Genomic DNA, 16,687 nt, shown 5'->3' with positions numbered 1-16,687 from the left:
CCGAGTAATTGCGATGTAACCACGTGGAACTCTATTATTCTACCGCTCAATTAATGAGCGAATATTACGAGAATGTGTCTCGGGCAATGGTCATTCGAAATGCTCAATAGCGAAGCAATGCGCCATCAAATGCTTTAAATAGGTAAACGTTAATCCTGCAGCAAAGAAGGAGCAGAGATGTATAATGAGTAGTAATAACGTATTAATGATGAGAAACATCGGAAGCAAAAGAGGATCAAAATAAATATTTTATTACTTTGTATCGATCGTCTCTTAGACGAGATTTATGTTAAAGTTTAAGATTTAAGAAAGTTCTATACCTATACGTATATACAATTATGTAAATTATATTTTTCAAAATTTAATTTGTGCAATCCTGTTCTATTTGTCGGATAGTCGATTTTACTAAAATTTACTAAACACAATCGCGTTATATTATAATTTTTAGCAACGATATAACATTACAACTAGAAAGAACAATTTATACGTAGAGAGAAAACTTAGTTCTTATAAAAATGTAAGATGTGTAAGATCCGTCGACTTTTTCGAACGTCGTTTCTTGAACTCCTAAGGGAGCCACAAGCGACGCTACAAATGTCAAAATGTTTTCCTTGGATCTGCATAGCGAAACAATGCAAATCAAGCGAAACCATCGAGAGTATTCGCTGCATCTTCCAACGACAGAAAGACAATACCGGAAGAACGTATCGGGACAACGAAGAACACCGTTTTCGTATCAGCAAAACTATATCTATTCCCATCGATCTTGCCGTGCTGCTTTCTCCATCCACAATATTCTTACACTACAATGATTACAGATACGCGAAGACCGGACATTAAGAGGATCGTACGAAACGAAAATCTCGCGTAAACGCGCGTGTTTCCACATTCAGTAAATTTATAATCGCGATTTTATCTTTGCATTATTGTTTATTATTACCGTCCAACTTTCATCTTTAAATAACTCTGCAGTTAAACTTCAAATTGAGATTCTGTTAAAGTAGACTCTTAAAATTAGCTGAATAATTCAGATCTACTTCTTATCTATTTGCCTTTGCAAATCTTGATTACTTGCAAAAAACCCTTTATTTTCGATCGTTGAAAACCACCTCGAAATTTTTTATGGAAGAAAATCTCACCTCCAAATAGGCTTGATTTTACATTTGCCGCGTTTGCTCCGAAGCGCCTCGAAAATATTTGTACGTTTATTTTGCTGAACGCTATCAATTTTTGTTAGCAATTTAGCTGCTGTGTCAGCAGGTCACTTGTTTTTTGCAATTGTTGCCCCGTGTCAACATTGACCGCGATTTAACGCGGAAACGTTCGCTCTTCGTGTATCTACAGTCGCTGACTTGTGTATATATATGTAGGTGCGTTTGTGAGGCGAAGCGTTCGGTTGTGAACGCGCCAGAATCCAGGGAATCTCTTCTGGGACGGACCCTGGTCGCGAGTAATTCACTTTCAAGAAGAAGTCCAAGTTTTGATTGCGTGCTCAGATCGCGACAATCGTTTCTATCGCGTTTCCAACGCCGTTGAAGCGTACTCGTGGAGATGCTCGCCGCCGTCTTGTCGCTCGCGGCTCTCTGTGAGCCGAAGGGCTCTTCTCCTCCGTCTTTCTCGCCGGAAAGAGAAAGGAAACGATGGAAGAAAGGACATAAATCAGATCTGCTAATATAGCGTCGCTGAATAGCCCTGATTTTTGCCGCCGTGCTTCTCCTCCTTTTCGTTCTTCTTTTTCCTCTATGCGACTCGTGCTGACTTTGCTACACCATTTATACGCACCTCATGCACTTCAACCAGACGGCGATTAGATGGACAAAGAATAGACGCAATTTTGCAACTGACAGCGTCGAATTTGAATTTATAGCTCAAAATTATTGCACAGACGGAGTTTTATCGTCTTTAATAAATAATAATTGAGAAGTTTAAGATATTTTAGAAGCTAATTACGCGAGACTCTTTCGCGAAAATATTAAAACTTGTTTAATTTATCTAATTGTCACATTTTAGCGATTGCCAAATTGTAGAGAGACAGTTCGAGGTGCAAAGTGAAAAATCTTTAATCTCTCCATACATTTTCTTGTACGCATTTTTTACGCATTTGTAATCATGTACTTATACCTTCGTGCGAAGCTTCAATTTCAACTCCGTTCAATTTCCGATCAGTTACTGTAATAACATTTACCCTCTTGTTTCACTTCCCATCTCGTTTAGATGTATTGTTGGCATAGAAAGAAACCTCGCGTGCGCATGCAAAATGTTGCCTTTTTGCTCTCTTTCTCTTCCTCTGTTTTGTTTAATCACGTTCAATATTCATTTTTCACGTGACTTTATTTTTTGCTCCCTTCTGCAATATGCACATTCTTCGTTTCCTGCATGATGCAGAGAGAAAGAGAGAGAGAGAGAGAGAGAGAGAGAGAGAGAGAGAAAGAGAGAGAGAGAAAGAGAGGTACGTTTGTGCGATGGACAGGAAACGAAATTCGCGTTACAAAAGTGTGTTCGTTTTTGCATCGGAGTATCTGCATCGAAAGCTGTTTAATTTGGCAGCTGCTTCGAACTTGTCGTCGCGTTACACGTAACCGCGTCTCGTGCATCCGGTAACATCTAATCTCAGAAATTTAACCCTTTACCGCAGTCCCGTGTAACGATCGGTGCAGCCGTATTTGAAGCCTCCGATGCTATATCTCTCCGCAGGAAACTCAAGCCTTGTAATTAGACTCGCACTGGTGTTACGTCGTTGATGTATTTCAAATTGATTGAGAGAAGTAGGCCCTTTATGGTACATAGAAGAATATAAAATATTTTATTTCGGAATTAACCCCTTCGCAAATACGTACGTCAGTACGAGAGAAATCTAGAAGTTCCGATATCTTACACGTGTGGATATCTGAAGATAACATAAACTTGTTAGTAGCCGAATAGCGTAATACCGCCGTAAATGCAATACCCTGAGATGTAATGTCATGTAGATCACCGCGTGCAACAGACATATCAGATATATCTATGAGGACACCTGGCCGATTGTTCCTGATCCACGGAATGATCACACGCGAGATATAGATTCTGGGCGAACGGATCGTCGCCAAGGAAGCTTTGTTTCCAACAGGTAGAGAGATACCCTGTTCTCTTACGTATTTACGCGGCCCCTTAAATTCCATTGCCGATCGAAACATGGCGACGCGGGCTTTTGTCCGCGGTTTAAAAGCCCTTTTATCCTGCTCAATGGCTTCGCCGCTGTCTGAAATATGACAGATCGGGCTGCCGACCCGAGCCGGCACGAGCGAGAAGGGGGCTGCAGGCGCGAAATAGAGGTTGTAAGTTGTAGCAGCGTAAACCCGAGCGGAATTTGAGAGTGCAACTTCCAACGCCGCGCCAGCGTTTCGGTATGAATACCGATAAGCGCCTTTCGCAAGCACCGCGACGCTTTTTAAGCACCACCTCGGCACCGTACTAATGAAGAGTTCGCGCTTTTCGTACATGAGGTGGCTCGATTTCCTTAACCATTCTCCTCTTGTGCAAAATGCAACCATCTCTCTCCTTTCGTGTGAGAAAGAACAGAAATCTTCCGTGTTATTTATCTTTATGCACATTTATTTATTTAATTTTTTATTACTAATTCCTAGGTCAATCGTAAAATACGATCGTTGCTGTCATAGTTTTTTTAACAATTTTCTGAAGAGACTGGAACATGCATTTATTTTTTAGCACAGCGTCATGTAAAGCTAGAAAAATAACATTATTTGATACGTAAAGTATCTTAGAATTTTGATTGTTACTTTGTAATCAGTTGTCTATTTTGATAAATTATAGTAATTATTTAATTTGAAATACCCATTGAATTTATCATCGAAGACGTTCGATTTTCATGAAAAAACCTCTTTATCAGGTTTTTTATTTATCAATCACTCACATACATATTTACAATTTGCTACACAAATGTTAACGTAAATATTATTTGACTACGAGCTTTAAATTAAATGTATATTTTTCAAATATCGCGCTCGCTACATTGAAAACATTTCAATATTTGATACAACTAGATATAGAGAAATATATTGACGTTTATAAAGAAATTTATATTGCCGAAAGATATTTGTGAAATAATTTGTCATCGCGTAAAAACTTCATTTTGCGAAGTTCTAACATTCACACATAAATTCAGCAAACATTGTTAAATGCTTATCACGTCAAATATAGTTAACAGATAGCTTTCAATTATATTTAATATCGCGCGTTACAATTATTGTTCCAAGCAATTGTTCTAAATGCGTATGGTCTTCGTCGCTATATATGGATGAAATGAGCACCTTTGTCACGTCACGCGCAGGTCGCCTGGATAAAGTCGGATTCGCGTGCGATTTTGGCCATTCACACGCACTTGGTGGCGCACAACTCACGCTTGTCCGTCACTCACAACGGCCATAACACATGGAAGCTGCACGTGACTAACGTTCAGCCGAACGACTCCGGCACGTACATGTGTCAAGTTAATACGGATCCTATGAGGAGTCAGGTCAGTAGAGCCGTTGAACATTAGCGCGACAGTCATTGCCGTTCTCTATCACGTTCTACGTTGCCGCCGAATAGGGGAGACGATGTGTCGTTCCGACACTCTGTATAACGCAAATGCTGCGTGAATGCAACGTATACACGCTGCGTATAAAACAGAATATTCAGCGCAGAACCGGGGAATCTGCTTGTGTCGCGATATAAAATTCTTTTATGATACTTTTTTAAAATTGAGTTAGAACGAATTTTGGATCCCTCTCGAGTTCGCGAATGGAAGAGCAAAGTCAGTTCAGACGGAGATGTTTATATATTCTTATTAGAATTATATTTTTATTAAAATCAATTATTTTATACACAGGATACCTTGATTCTCCGTATTCTCTTTCATTTAATTAAAAAATTAATTAGAGATATGTAAAGAGAGACCAAATACTGATAATATTAATTAATATCTAAAAATTTAAGTGTTGCACGCAATTAGATGCAAAATAAATATTTCGACATTTCTTTCTCGTTCATTTTGAATTGAATTCGGTTCCTGTCACGTAGACTGGCTACATGAAGGTCGTGATACCACCCGATATCATGGACCTGGATAACAGCGCGGATATGTTGACCGCCAAGGAAAACGGCGATTTGCTGTTGCGGTGTCTAGCTACCGGTAATCCGGAACCAACGGTGATCTGGCGACGGGAAGATGGTCGGAACATCACGCTGAGGACCGAGAACGGCGTCAAGCGAAGTACGATGCTAAGTAGTCTTTAGACATTTGGACTCGCGCATGCGAGAGGATCAAATAAAATTGAAAGAGACGTTGAAAGATACGCCAGAAAAGAGGAAATTGTATATAATGTGAAATAAAAAAAAAATCTTTCTTCATTCTCTCTAATTTGCACGGAAATTCAAACAGACAATGACATGCTTTACAGTACATGTAGGTGAAATGTAAGATAATTAATTTTGACAGAAACAAGCTTATTACGTGTGATCGTTATCAGACTGAAAGTTATCAATGCGCGGATAACAATAGAATCCGATTTGATTAGTTAACGTTAATTAAACGATAATGCTTACATTATTGCGTGAAAGTGAGATGATCATCTGTCGCGGTCTTAAAATGAATGAAAATTCCATCATACCTCACCGGGAGAGATGCCATTAAACGCGAAATTCGCCACCGTTGAAAATAGATGAAAATTCCCACCGTCGGGAATATGACTAATGATTATGATGCCGAGACCCTAAAAAAACGCGATTGGTCGCGGCTAAACGAAACCGTATGTCCGATTTATCTTTAATTGATCCGCACGGGGTGCGCGCGCGCGTGTGATTTTCGAGATGAAATATTCCCCCGCGAGCGGATCACTTTTAAAAGAGCGACGATGCACGACGACGGGGACGAACCCCGTCGTCGGTGTGTCCGCCGCGCCGCGCTGCGCCGCGCCGTGTCCCGCGGAAAAGCAGCCATCCGATTAGCCTTCCTGACTGTGAGTGATGGATGTTGACTTTACATATATTTCCTCTTCGCCGTGGCCCTCCCCCCTTCTATCGACTCGCGTACCCGATTGCAATATCCAGTGTGTACATTGCGTCGCGAGAGCGTTACGCCGCCGCGGTATCTCCATCCCGCCAGAGTGACTCTGCCGTCTCTTCTCCGTGCACATTAGAATCCGCGTTTTATATTACCTCAAAGGCCTCTAATTACTGCGTCCTTGCGCGATAATAAGGTGATTTCGAACGCCTCACGTTTTCGCAAATATTTAAATATACAAAAAGAGTCTTTTTCCTTTGGTTGAAGACACGAATATCCGTGTGGTAATAAAAAATATTTCATAGGTATAGCATACAAAATTTTTAAGAATATTAAAATTCTTATTGGAAGAATATCCAGAAAACGATTAATTATTTACTACAATTGTTTTTTTTTATTTTACGAAAGAGAAACTGTGCAAATGATGTACCGCATGCTCCGCACAAAAGAGATGATATTTGAGAAATGACCGGTCTTGCGAATAAGATTGTTGTATCGAAAGCTGAGAGCGTCTGAAAGACATCTGTATTTCCGAATCTCTCATCTTTTATCACTATCGGAAATGTTAAAGCAGGGCGTACGTTTGAGGGCGAACAACTTCATCTGCGGGGCATTCAGCGACAGGAGATGGGATCTTATCTCTGTATCGCGTCGAACGGAGTGCCGCCGTCGGTCAGCAAGAGATATTATGTCAACGTCCGTTGTAAGTGTACGCGTGCCGTTACTTACAATTAGATAGCAACTTCCGTTCGACCAAGTTACACGATTTAATTGCATCTTTCTCGTTAAAGTCAAACCGCTGATTAAAGTCACAAACCAGTTAGTAGCGGCGCCCGTCAACAGCGATGTTGTTCTCCAGTGCTACGTGGAGTCCTCGCCGAAAGCTCTAAACACATGGTATAGAAATAATGGTGAGAGAACACCGGCTTTCGTTCCGCGTGCACCAGACACATGTCTGTTCATTTCACAGACTACAATAAACGTTTAGACGTATCGTAGCTTTTTTCTTAATCATCATTCGAAGTAAATTCTTAATTTATCGATTTCACCGACTTATCTATTTATTGATATTCCCCATATTAGAATTCGTGAAAAACTCGTTAAAGATACATATTCAGAGCATTTTATTTTAATCGGGAATCTACGTTAATTTTATTATCTCCAAGAATTAATTTTATTATACACCCATTAAAAACCTATAAAAATTTTATAGTCATTTGATAAAAATTCGGTAAAAAGTTAGATAGTTTAGCTATTTTCTTTACGAAAAACCGCCAACGTCAATTTTATTATTCATTCCAGTGAATTCATAATTTTATCGAAAAGATAAAATATACATTTTTTTATTACTGTATCCCTATGGCATCCTTTCTCCTCCCTCCACCGAAAAAAACTGCAAAGAAAGATTCTGTTTTTAAGTATAGATATAAATATATATTCTCGATAGAATTATCTCTGAAGAATATTTACTTCAGGAGTCAAGCTACTTCAGAACGAGAAATACGATATATCGGAAGTAACCATCAATGATTATGCATATCAGCTAAATCTCACAGTGAGACACCTTGACAAATCCGATTTCGGCACTTACACGTGTTCCGCTGAAAACGCTTTCGGAAAAACGGAAGGGTCCATAAGATTACAAGGTACAATAGCAATTGTTCGTATAGATGTCGTAAAAAAAAAAATTCATAAATTAAATATTATAAATCCATTTCGCGCATGAACAAAAAGAATGAATTATATTCCATAATTTATGTATTTTAAATCGTCAATTTTCTCTATCTTTAAAATGTTTATATGTTGTCTGGCTTCTTAGTTGTCGGATAATATTGATAATCGCTCTTGTTGCTCCGAAATCGAATTACAGAGCTGCAGATATTCAAACCAACAACAGCTTCCACGCGAAATACCGAGATTATCGAGAAGCATATTTGGCGGAAGCAGACGGAGAAAAAGGGGAAGAAACATTCGTATCTGCTCGACAAAATGGAATCGAATCTGACGAACGTGGGCCACACCACGCCGATGTCCAGGCGGAATTCGTCGAATTCATTACCAAATATCGCGAACAAGTCGCGGATCTCCGCGTTTCCGGCGCCGGCACCGGCTCCGGCGCATTCGGCTCCCACGCGACTAGGCGCCCAGAGCGGCGTTAAATCATTGCGCGATTCGCGATTACGTCACGTCGGTCTCGCCGTGATCGTCCTGGTGATTTTTAATCGCGATTGAAACGGAGAACAAGATTTTTCGTCAACGAGATCGTTCAGTTACAACGAAATTGGATCGTTCGTCGTGATTCCGATCGTTGAAGGACCCGCGAAGTGGAATTATGTGTAATTGATATTAAAATAATTTTTTGTTATATTTTCGTTTAGATGTCAAAAGAACGTGGTGGAGACACGAAATATCGATCGAGGTATCGGTATTTTGTATCTGTAAATATGAGACATTTTTATGACAATAAATGTAGTTACATCTGAAAAGTAAATATCAGATCACGAAAAAGTATCTGAAAAATAGATAATCACGCTGTTAAAAACGCACGCTTATAACTGCCATCATTATACAGAGTGCATTTCAGACGATACAGTATTTGCTAATATTGATTTTTCATCGAATGTAAGGTAACAAATTGACATTCCAATATTGCTCTTTTGTTTCGATAAAGGAACACCATTTTACATATTTTTAAATAGCATAGGCATTATTAAGCATAAGAATTAGAAGAGTCGTTCCAATTGATTCGTGTAATTATCGCGCGGTTAATAGATAAGCGTATACCAACCAACAAAGTAATTAAAGAGGGGTCCATACTAAAAACCGACTGAATTCGGAGTTCGTTGGTCTTTCGAAAACTGACTGATTGTGAATTAAATTCGTTCGTCTCTAGGAACAGCTGTATTTAACTCTAACGAGAATTGTGACATGTATATATGTATGACAATAAATGTTGTTTCTACTATCATCCGCGATAGCGATCTTCCTCTCTCAGGATATCCCTTTTCTGCAGGCGATAAAAATAAATGAGTAAATAAATGTCGGTTATTCGATATTATATACACGCTAATTTGCGTTATCATCAACAGGAGGAAGAAGCCACGAGGATGTGCCGCCCACATCGTACGTTTTATCCATCGTTCGCTGTCTCGAGAACTCTTAGTCAATTCAACGATCTCGTCGCGACCGAATTCTACACGACAATATGAAGCGTTTATTAACAATTTATCTTTTTTATACGCTCTTCCAAGCGGCTTTATTAGAGTCGCCGTGCATGAAGGTCGCGTACAGTCGAACGAATAATGTTGGTTTTCGATGCACTGAATTAACGACGCTGCAACAGCATTTGGAAACGGCGTGGACCAACACGACAACCATTACGATTTTCGATTCGAACATACCTAACATAGCCGGGTAAGGAGAGAAAAAAAGAGTTGTTCGGAGATTGCGAGAACAAAAATTGATATTTTAATATAATCGATTTTTAATACGTTACACGACGATATGATAACGCATTTTATTTTACCGCGTATTTTGTATAATATCTTCTTGATGTTTGTATTACTGGATGCATTCGAATTTGCGTTCTATTTTTCCTTTTTTTTTTTATTTTATAAAGGATATTCAACATTTCCTTTTAGAATCCGTATATACCGTACTTCGGAATATTCGTGTTTATTCTGAATAATCTTCTTTTGAATATTCATTCTTTATCGAATATATTACACGTGCTTTTCCGCCGATACGAATTTCTCGAATGTTCGAAGTAATTCACGATTTTTTTCTTTATCCTGCTAAAGGCACACTTTTGCGAGATTCGGGGCGACTCTTTTAATCTTAGACCTACACGAATCGGGCATACAGACGTGCGACGCTCAGGCATTCGTAGGCCTCACGAAGCTGAAAAAACTGATGCTGTGGGGCAATAAATTGACGTATGTGCCGACAAGTTGGTTCGTGAACATGAACTCCCTGCAGACTCTGGATCTCTCGTTTAACTTCATTCAATGGTTCGAGTACGCGATCTTTCAGATGCTCAATAATTTGGAGAACTTTTACTTCGATTACAACCAACTTAGCTATATCGACTACAACATGTTTGCTTATCTGGGTAAACTGAAGAGAGTGAAATTCAGCAAGAATCCGTGGGGATGGCCGTAAGTTAAATCGAAATATCGATAAACGAAGATACTGACTAAATTAATCCGCTTATTTTAACTTTGAGTAATCTAATACGAAATTTTTCTTTTTATTGACCAATCCGCAAAATTATTTCAACAAAAAAGTTGATTTATTAAGTTAAAAGGACGTTAATAAAATAAATGATGTTTGTCAGATTTTTGTAAATATGCGTGACAACGTACGTTTTCTGCAGGTATCGCGCTCGTTTGATATGGCAATTGGAGAACCAAAAGGTCGAGATATCAGACGTGTGGGAGGATTGGAACTGGATGAACGTCGTGATAAAGGACTGCGTCGAGAGCGGCCGCGGCGAGTTGCCGAGCGACAGGGTGCTCGACTGTGTCGTGGAGAAGCTGCTCGCGTTCACGTACGAGACCTTCAGCGTGCAAGAGAGGAGCGTTCGGGCCGAATGCAGCGAGCAGACCCAGCGATTAGTACGTTGCATGAGACCGAGCAATGCCACTGGCGACACCGATTACGAAACGGTACGGAGAATCCTGGAGGATTACTCCACGATTCTACCGCCGATGCAAAGAGCGCTTAGCCCTTTCCCGTTGAAATGATAAACGCTTCCGTCTATAATGTCTCCGTCTTCTTACAGACTTCTTTTAGGATAAAGATAAATCTTGAAACACTTCTACCGTAAATTTATTACCGCGTACTCTATAATTATGAGAACTCTTAATCGATACGTTTTTGATTCTGTGTAAGTTGAATTTTAAGTTAGATAAAATTATAATTTTTTAAGTAAAAAGTTACAAAAAATTTCTTGCAGTGTACAAAATTTGTAAGTATAAGATTTTTTTAATTATCATAAATGAATAAATATATTCGGAAATGATTTCCTTCACATTGCACAAATAAATTTTTTTAAATCACCGGTATAAATAATCATAAATTTTCATTTATTATAGAATTATAATTCCATCAAATACATATTGCAATTTTGCACAAATTTAAATAATTTACCTTTCAATATGCCTTATACACTTCTTTTGAAGTGTTATTATTGTCTATAAAATCAATTAATTTCAGAAATTTCATTAATCATTATCATCATTAAAATAAATGGCCATATCATTGATAATATTTGTTGTATAGATTGAAATTTTCATCAGATATTGTAATTTTGCAAGCTTTAATAATTTAGAGTTGAACTATCTTAGGCATTCAAATATTTAAAATAGTGTTAAATATATCTTGAGTATTGATATTCAAAGGTAAATTCTGTCGTAGAATTGTATCTTAAAATCAGATATCGAACTAAAATATTTCATTAATCAATATATTAATATTTAATAATTATTAAAAAATATATTAAAAGATTTGGTTAATATATAGAGGAAAAGTTATCAAGCTCTCCTTTTGAAATTACATGAGTAGGTTTCGTGTGTAATTAAAAATTCCAATTAAAAAGGAGAGACAGGAACAAATGATAAAACAATAGTAACTGATCTAATTTTGAATTATTCCCGGATGCCAAACAATCGGCGCACCAATCATAGGGTTAATATCCATTCCTGATTGAATATAATGCTGTCCGAATTGCTGCGGTGCTACAAAAATACGCGCAAAATACCATTAAAACGTGATGCATTGCGTAGTGCAAAAATATTTTTCGAGGCAAACAAAGCACGAACGAGATTTCGTGGTAAACGGTACTTGTCGATTACTATTGAAAATCGAAATTTTGTAAATATTACGCATGTTTTTCGTTGCCGGAGTTGAATTAATCCGCGTAGAAGCATTTTGTGTCAAAATCGCCTTTGATTCAACGCGCGCAAATAGAGAACGAAATAATCAAAAGCTTTTAATATAACACAAGCCAAAATGTTATACGTACCGTTATTCGCCAGCATACCGGTCAAATATTGGTACACTTCAACGGATGCCGCGCTCATGGCTTTATGTTTCGACGCCATTGGTGCCCCTTGAAATTCGAACATTATGAACTCATCTTTGTGAATAATTATCTAAAACATCGTAACACGAGAGAAAATAGTAAATCAACAAGCATAAATGAAAAGATAAAAAATCGCGAATTTATTAAGACATTTACCGTGCCAACATATCCGGGCGCATCCAGCATTTCTACACAGTTAAAGGTACACATCGCGTCGAATCTATCCTTGACGAAACCCTGCAGGACCTTCATCTGTGCCAGGTAAACGCTGTTGTCCTCGTGCATTTTCGCGTGCGTTTTGGTGAAACGTTTCTTCCCTTGTTTTGGACGCGGAATTTCGGTCATTTTGACATCCGAGTTGACTGCTGCCTCGCGAATGAATCGTTCTCTTTCTAGGGCCTTGGATGCTCCGATAGGTTTCGCCCAACGGACCTCCCAACCTTGCTTCTCGACAATACTATCCGGTTCTAAAAGCAAAAATACTCATGCAGGGAATTGAACGCGAATCGATTTTTTACAAGAAATAAAATAAAATTTTTTAGGCAAAGATAACGATTTTCATTTAGTTAAAAAGGTATTGGTAATATTAATTTAATGATATATATTTTAATCTCAAGAAACAAATGTGATGAGAAAATAATTTTAACAATAGGATTAATTTCGCGTGACAGTGCATTAATGTGTTATTGTGAGAAATAAAAATACGAATTTACAATTAACAATCTACTAACAATCAATTTTCTATCATTGCTTATATCTCTATCTTTAAAAGATTCAGTACGTTTCTACCGAAATTACTATATTTATTCATTGCGTTCTTTGGTTTCTTATTTTTTCCATCCTTTGGCTTTAGTTACTTACTTTGCATTATATCCATTACAGTCTGCGCGGCTTCGCGATTCTCGTAGTGAATGAAAGCGAAGTGATTGATCTTCTTCAGCTTCAATATTGGCACGTTCGTGTGCTTGTAGAGAATCTCCCTCACCTTCTGCTGCGGCATATCGAGCGTGAGGTTCCTTACGAACAGAGCCGTCACCTATTTGTCATCGCGTACGATATTGAGTTAGTGCAACATATCCTGTTTCACACCATTCTGTATATATATATATATCAGTGTTGCAGTGATATGAAATGTGATTTTGCTACAACACATTTATCTTATATCAACGCGTTCAACGCTTTTTTTTAGAATTTTTTAAGAAATATATTATTACATTGTTTTTCGTCGCAATACATTCCCTGAAAATTAAATAAGGTAGAAATTTTTTATCGCAAAGGTATTTAGTTTAAAATTTGCCGATTTAATCAACGTCGACCTCAATCAAAGTGAATAATTTTAATATGGACATAGTCGTATGTTTACCTCTATACATACCACTACACATTCTATAATATTTGAAAAAATATTTATATTAGTCGCGTTTTTAATAAATTTTCGGATTATAATAGAATTACTAATAAGTCATTGAACGTGAAAAAGCTATTTCATTTTTAAATGTTTCCCAACTTGAAATATATTTGTACAATTACACAGAACGCAATATGAATAACCAATACATCAATTTATTCAATCTTCCAACAGTTTTAGTTAATGTTAAATATCTAGTAAAAGTTAATATTACATTTTTTTATTTTATTTTATTTTATAGAATTATATTTTTATATTTTCTTTCGTTTACATCGATCATTATCTCTTCAAATATCACAGTTACGCATGTGTATCATTAAATTCGTTCGATAAATTAATAAAATATTGGGTCGCGAATAAAAGAAAAAATATTGAATTATGTTATAAAGAAAAGACAGTAAAATTATAAAAACAGAATAATGAAATGATAATTTTAGAAATCAGAAGAATATTAAAATTAATTTTTCTAGTTTCGAGAAAATTAAAAATTCACCGTCTCCATGATGTCCTCATCGATCGGATCGCCCGGTTCAGGTTCTGCCCAATCCACCGCGATCTCGTGGTCCCACAGCATCACTTTGCCGGGTATAAGTTTGCGCCGGGCCATCGCGGCCGCTCGATGATCTCGAAATTCGACGAAGATAAAACCGCGATTTAGGTTGCGATCGTGGGCGCTCGGGTACACGTAGATGTCCGTGATGCCGTCCAATATCTTGGTCAGCTCCTCCATGAACTCGGGCTTGGTCTTGGTCTTGGGTACGCCGCCGAAGAAGAGCCGACAGTTGTCCATGGACTTGACCACGCCGATGCGATGGCCCGGCCGGATCTCGTGGCCGTCAAGACGTTCGCACGCCTCCCGAGCAATCCGCGGATCCTCGTACAACGCGAACGCGTAGCCGCGCGTCGACCCGGAGAAGTCGAGCATCAGTCGCAACTCCAGAAGCCGGCCCACCTGCTCCAGCAACGGCATCAGCTCGTCCTCGTAGCAATCGCGCGGCAAACGACCCAGGAACACCTCCGCACCCTTACCACGTTCCCGCTGACCGCGCGCTACTTCTGGTGCCGTCAGCCGTCGCTGGCCATTCTCCTGTACGAAATCATTTTTTTGTGATAGTATATAGGAGAAAAGAAATTTAGAATAAACATATTTAATTTTGACTTAATATTTGACTAGAAATAAAAAAAGAAAATGACGACAATTTTATTGCAAACAGTAAGTGAACACGATAGAAAAATCAGACTTTTTAATAAATACTTTCGTTAATTCTTCTGATCAGCTCTTTATCAATAAGAAAATACAGCTGATTATTTTGCAAGTGTTTAATAAGAGACAAATGCATATAGAAACCTATATTTACGTTTTTTATAAATTGCTTAGCTGGTGTTTTCAATTTTTATTCGTAATAAAAAGCATAAAATTTCTCTATGCTTAACGAGTGCATCTTAACATTAAAAGATAGGTAAAACATGAATTATAAGAAAAATTATGTATTATATACCTATATAAATGATTTTCGCGATTCACAATGTTTTCGAGTTAAGTTACTTTAACTTATATTTTCTCACCAGTTTGAAAACCTACTTCGTGCTTTATTTATTGCATTGGTATTGAAAAAGATAAGTAATCGGTTAATCCCTGTATATACCTGCACAAGCTCATAGTGCGTGCGACGCAACATTTCCAGGAGTCGCATAGTACGCCGGCATTCGCCGGTGAGATCCACACCATCGTCGTCGCTCATCGTCATCAACATGCAATCGCGCGAGCTGCATGAGGCGAACTGAACTAGTAACCGATCGGATTGGGGGGCTGGGGAGGTGGGACGAGGTGATTTTGGGGCCCGATTCCAGGAAAAGTGCGACGCGGACGCCGAGTTTTTTCTGCAATACTTAGAATCTCGTTGCACACGTTTCGCTAGAATTCTAGAGACAGTTATTTTCTTTTTAGATTTGGGCTTCTGTTTTCAATCTAAGACTTAAAATATTCGTGAATTCTCTTTCAAGCCTTCAAAACACTTCATTCGCTTTTTACATTTATATAGGAAAACCTCAAATTATAAACTAACATAATGTATTAAATCTGTAGACACTTTTATTTATTATACTTTTATTATCGGCTTTAATCCTTTCACTTTCGCAAGCAATCAAATGTCGCTATAAATGCAGCGTGTCATAATTTACATCCTTGCATATGTAACATTATTTTGCGCTCAAAACCATAATATACATTACGTGATTTTCAAGATCAGATTGTGAAAAATATGATAATTAGATTTATCAATAAAACTGGAGAAGCAAAATAGTTAACGATGATGTTATGTTATACATGTTTTTTTGCATGAAGTCATTAAAGATGGGGGAAAGTAATTATAAGGCTAATATGTAAATTTTATAATTTCCTCTTGCGTTCTACGCATAAACAAAAAAAGATGGGGAGGTTATTTTCAGAATGGTTGCAAGCGAAAAATAAGACAAAACGACCGGATTTGTACCCTGATTCAATGTTTGATGTGTTAAACCGCACGTTTAGATTTTATCATTTTGCATTTTGCTTTCTTACAAAATACATTAACGCGAATTAAGCTTTTCATAAAAGATTATAATTATAAGCTTTTTATAAAAGATTATAATTTTATTTTTTTAGGTGGATTTTTTGTAAATTTATATCATTTCAATAAATTCCATATATTTGACGATTTTTCTACAATGATTTTACGTTAAATTTAATTCATTATAAAAGTTTAAGTAACACAATTATAGATAATTAAAAAGCAATATCTGATATAATTAATTTATTTTATAGCAGATAATTATCGGGACAAAAATTACGTTTGAAAATTCACATTTATTATGAGCACCAAAGATTGTTAAATTAAAAATGTTGGAAAACGGTCATTGGCATCGCTGTTTTATATCAATGATTTGTATGTATGTGTGATATTGAAGTAATATGTATATAGTGATGTATTTGTTTATTGCCACTTTAATATCGCACACACACATCATAAGAAATTTTTGTAATAAAAAGACTCAAAATTTAAGCATCTAAATCTAATATTCTAAAAACTCTATATTGTTTCTTCATAAAATCTATGTCTACTCGTCTACCAATAATTTCGTAAATACGAATTGCACAGCTTTATTAAGCATATAT

The 16,687-nt window shown here is 37.3% G+C and overlaps 3 protein-coding genes across 5 annotated transcripts in view; 2 read left to right on the top strand and 1 right to left on the bottom strand.

Annotated features, from left to right (window-relative positions):
* The window catches only part of LOC105452564 (lachesin-like), a 33,500-nt gene extending 24,495 nt beyond the window's left edge, over positions 1–9,005 (top strand). For 2 of the 3 annotated variants that reach the window (XM_011693982.1, XM_011693822.1), the window contains 6 exons: positions 4,328–4,513; positions 5,059–5,251; positions 6,612–6,743; positions 6,832–6,951; positions 7,516–7,686; positions 7,911–9,005. In XM_011693982.1, the coding sequence (XP_011692284.1) occupies positions 4,328–4,513; positions 5,059–5,251; positions 6,612–6,743; positions 6,832–6,951; positions 7,516–7,686; positions 7,911–8,272 (1,164 nt within the window). In that variant the 3' untranslated portion in view covers positions 8,273–9,005. The remainder of the gene's footprint in view (positions 1–4,327; positions 4,514–5,058; positions 5,252–6,611; positions 6,744–6,831; positions 6,952–7,515; positions 7,687–7,910) is intronic. The other variant, XM_011693900.1, reaches the window with a different exon arrangement.
* Positions 9,006–9,178: 173 nt separating this feature from the next.
* LOC105452349 (TLR4 interactor with leucine rich repeats-like) lies at positions 9,179–11,177 on the top strand. Its single transcript, XM_011693410.1, has 3 exons — positions 9,179–9,454; positions 9,841–10,197; positions 10,416–11,177. Exons 1-3 carry the CDS (start codon positions 9,246–9,248, stop codon positions 10,783–10,785), a joined length of 936 nt encoding a protein of 311 aa, XP_011691712.1. The 5' UTR covers positions 9,179–9,245; the 3' UTR covers positions 10,786–11,177.
* A 181-nt stretch (positions 11,178–11,358) lies between these two features.
* Positions 11,359–15,286, bottom strand: LOC105452277 (RNA-binding protein 47-like). The gene is made up of 6 exons (XM_011693280.1): positions 15,180–15,286; positions 14,027–14,620; positions 12,987–13,161; positions 12,282–12,592; positions 12,066–12,195; positions 11,359–11,778 (listed from the first exon to the last, which is right to left on the bottom strand). The coding sequence occupies exons 1-6, from the start codon at positions 15,279–15,281 to the stop codon at positions 11,678–11,680; spliced, it is 1,413 nt and encodes a 470-aa protein (XP_011691582.1). The 5' UTR covers positions 15,282–15,286; the 3' UTR covers positions 11,359–11,677.
* Positions 15,287–16,687: the final 1,401 nt, after the last annotated feature.

Source organism: Wasmannia auropunctata, unplaced genomic scaffold (genome assembly GCF_000956235.1).
Source record: "Wasmannia auropunctata unplaced genomic scaffold, wasmannia.A_1.0 LD336116.1, whole genome shotgun sequence".
Lineage (NCBI taxonomy): Eukaryota > Metazoa > Arthropoda > Insecta > Hymenoptera > Formicidae > Wasmannia > Wasmannia auropunctata.
The sequence above is the reverse complement of the archived record's forward strand: the minus strand, read 5'-3'. Positions and strand labels throughout refer to the sequence as shown.

Excerpts from the sequence above, each read along its gene's own strand:
- LOC105452349 (XM_011693410.1), top strand. The coding sequence starts at position 9,246 with ATGAAGCGTTTATTAACAATTTATCTTTTTTATACGCTCTTCCAAGCG. Across the intron at positions 9,455-9,840 it reads AACATACCTAACATAGCCGG|GCACACTTTTGCGAGATTCG; the intron begins GTAAGGAGAGAA and ends ATCCTGCTAAAG. Across the intron at positions 10,198-10,415 it reads AAGAATCCGTGGGGATGGCC|GTATCGCGCTCGTTTGATAT; the intron begins GTAAGTTAAATC and ends CGTTTTCTGCAG.
- LOC105452277 (XM_011693280.1), bottom strand. The coding sequence starts at position 15,281 with ATGACGATGAGCGACGACGATGGTGTGGATCTCACCGGCGAATGCCGG. Across the intron at positions 12,593-12,986 it reads TGTAATGGATATAATGCAAA|AACCGGATAGTATTGTCGAG; the intron begins GTAAGTAACTAA and ends TTTTGCTTTTAG. Across the intron at positions 11,779-12,065 it reads CGGTATGCTGGCGAATAACG|CACCGCAGCAATTCGGACAG; the intron begins GTACGTATAACA and ends GTATTTTTGTAG.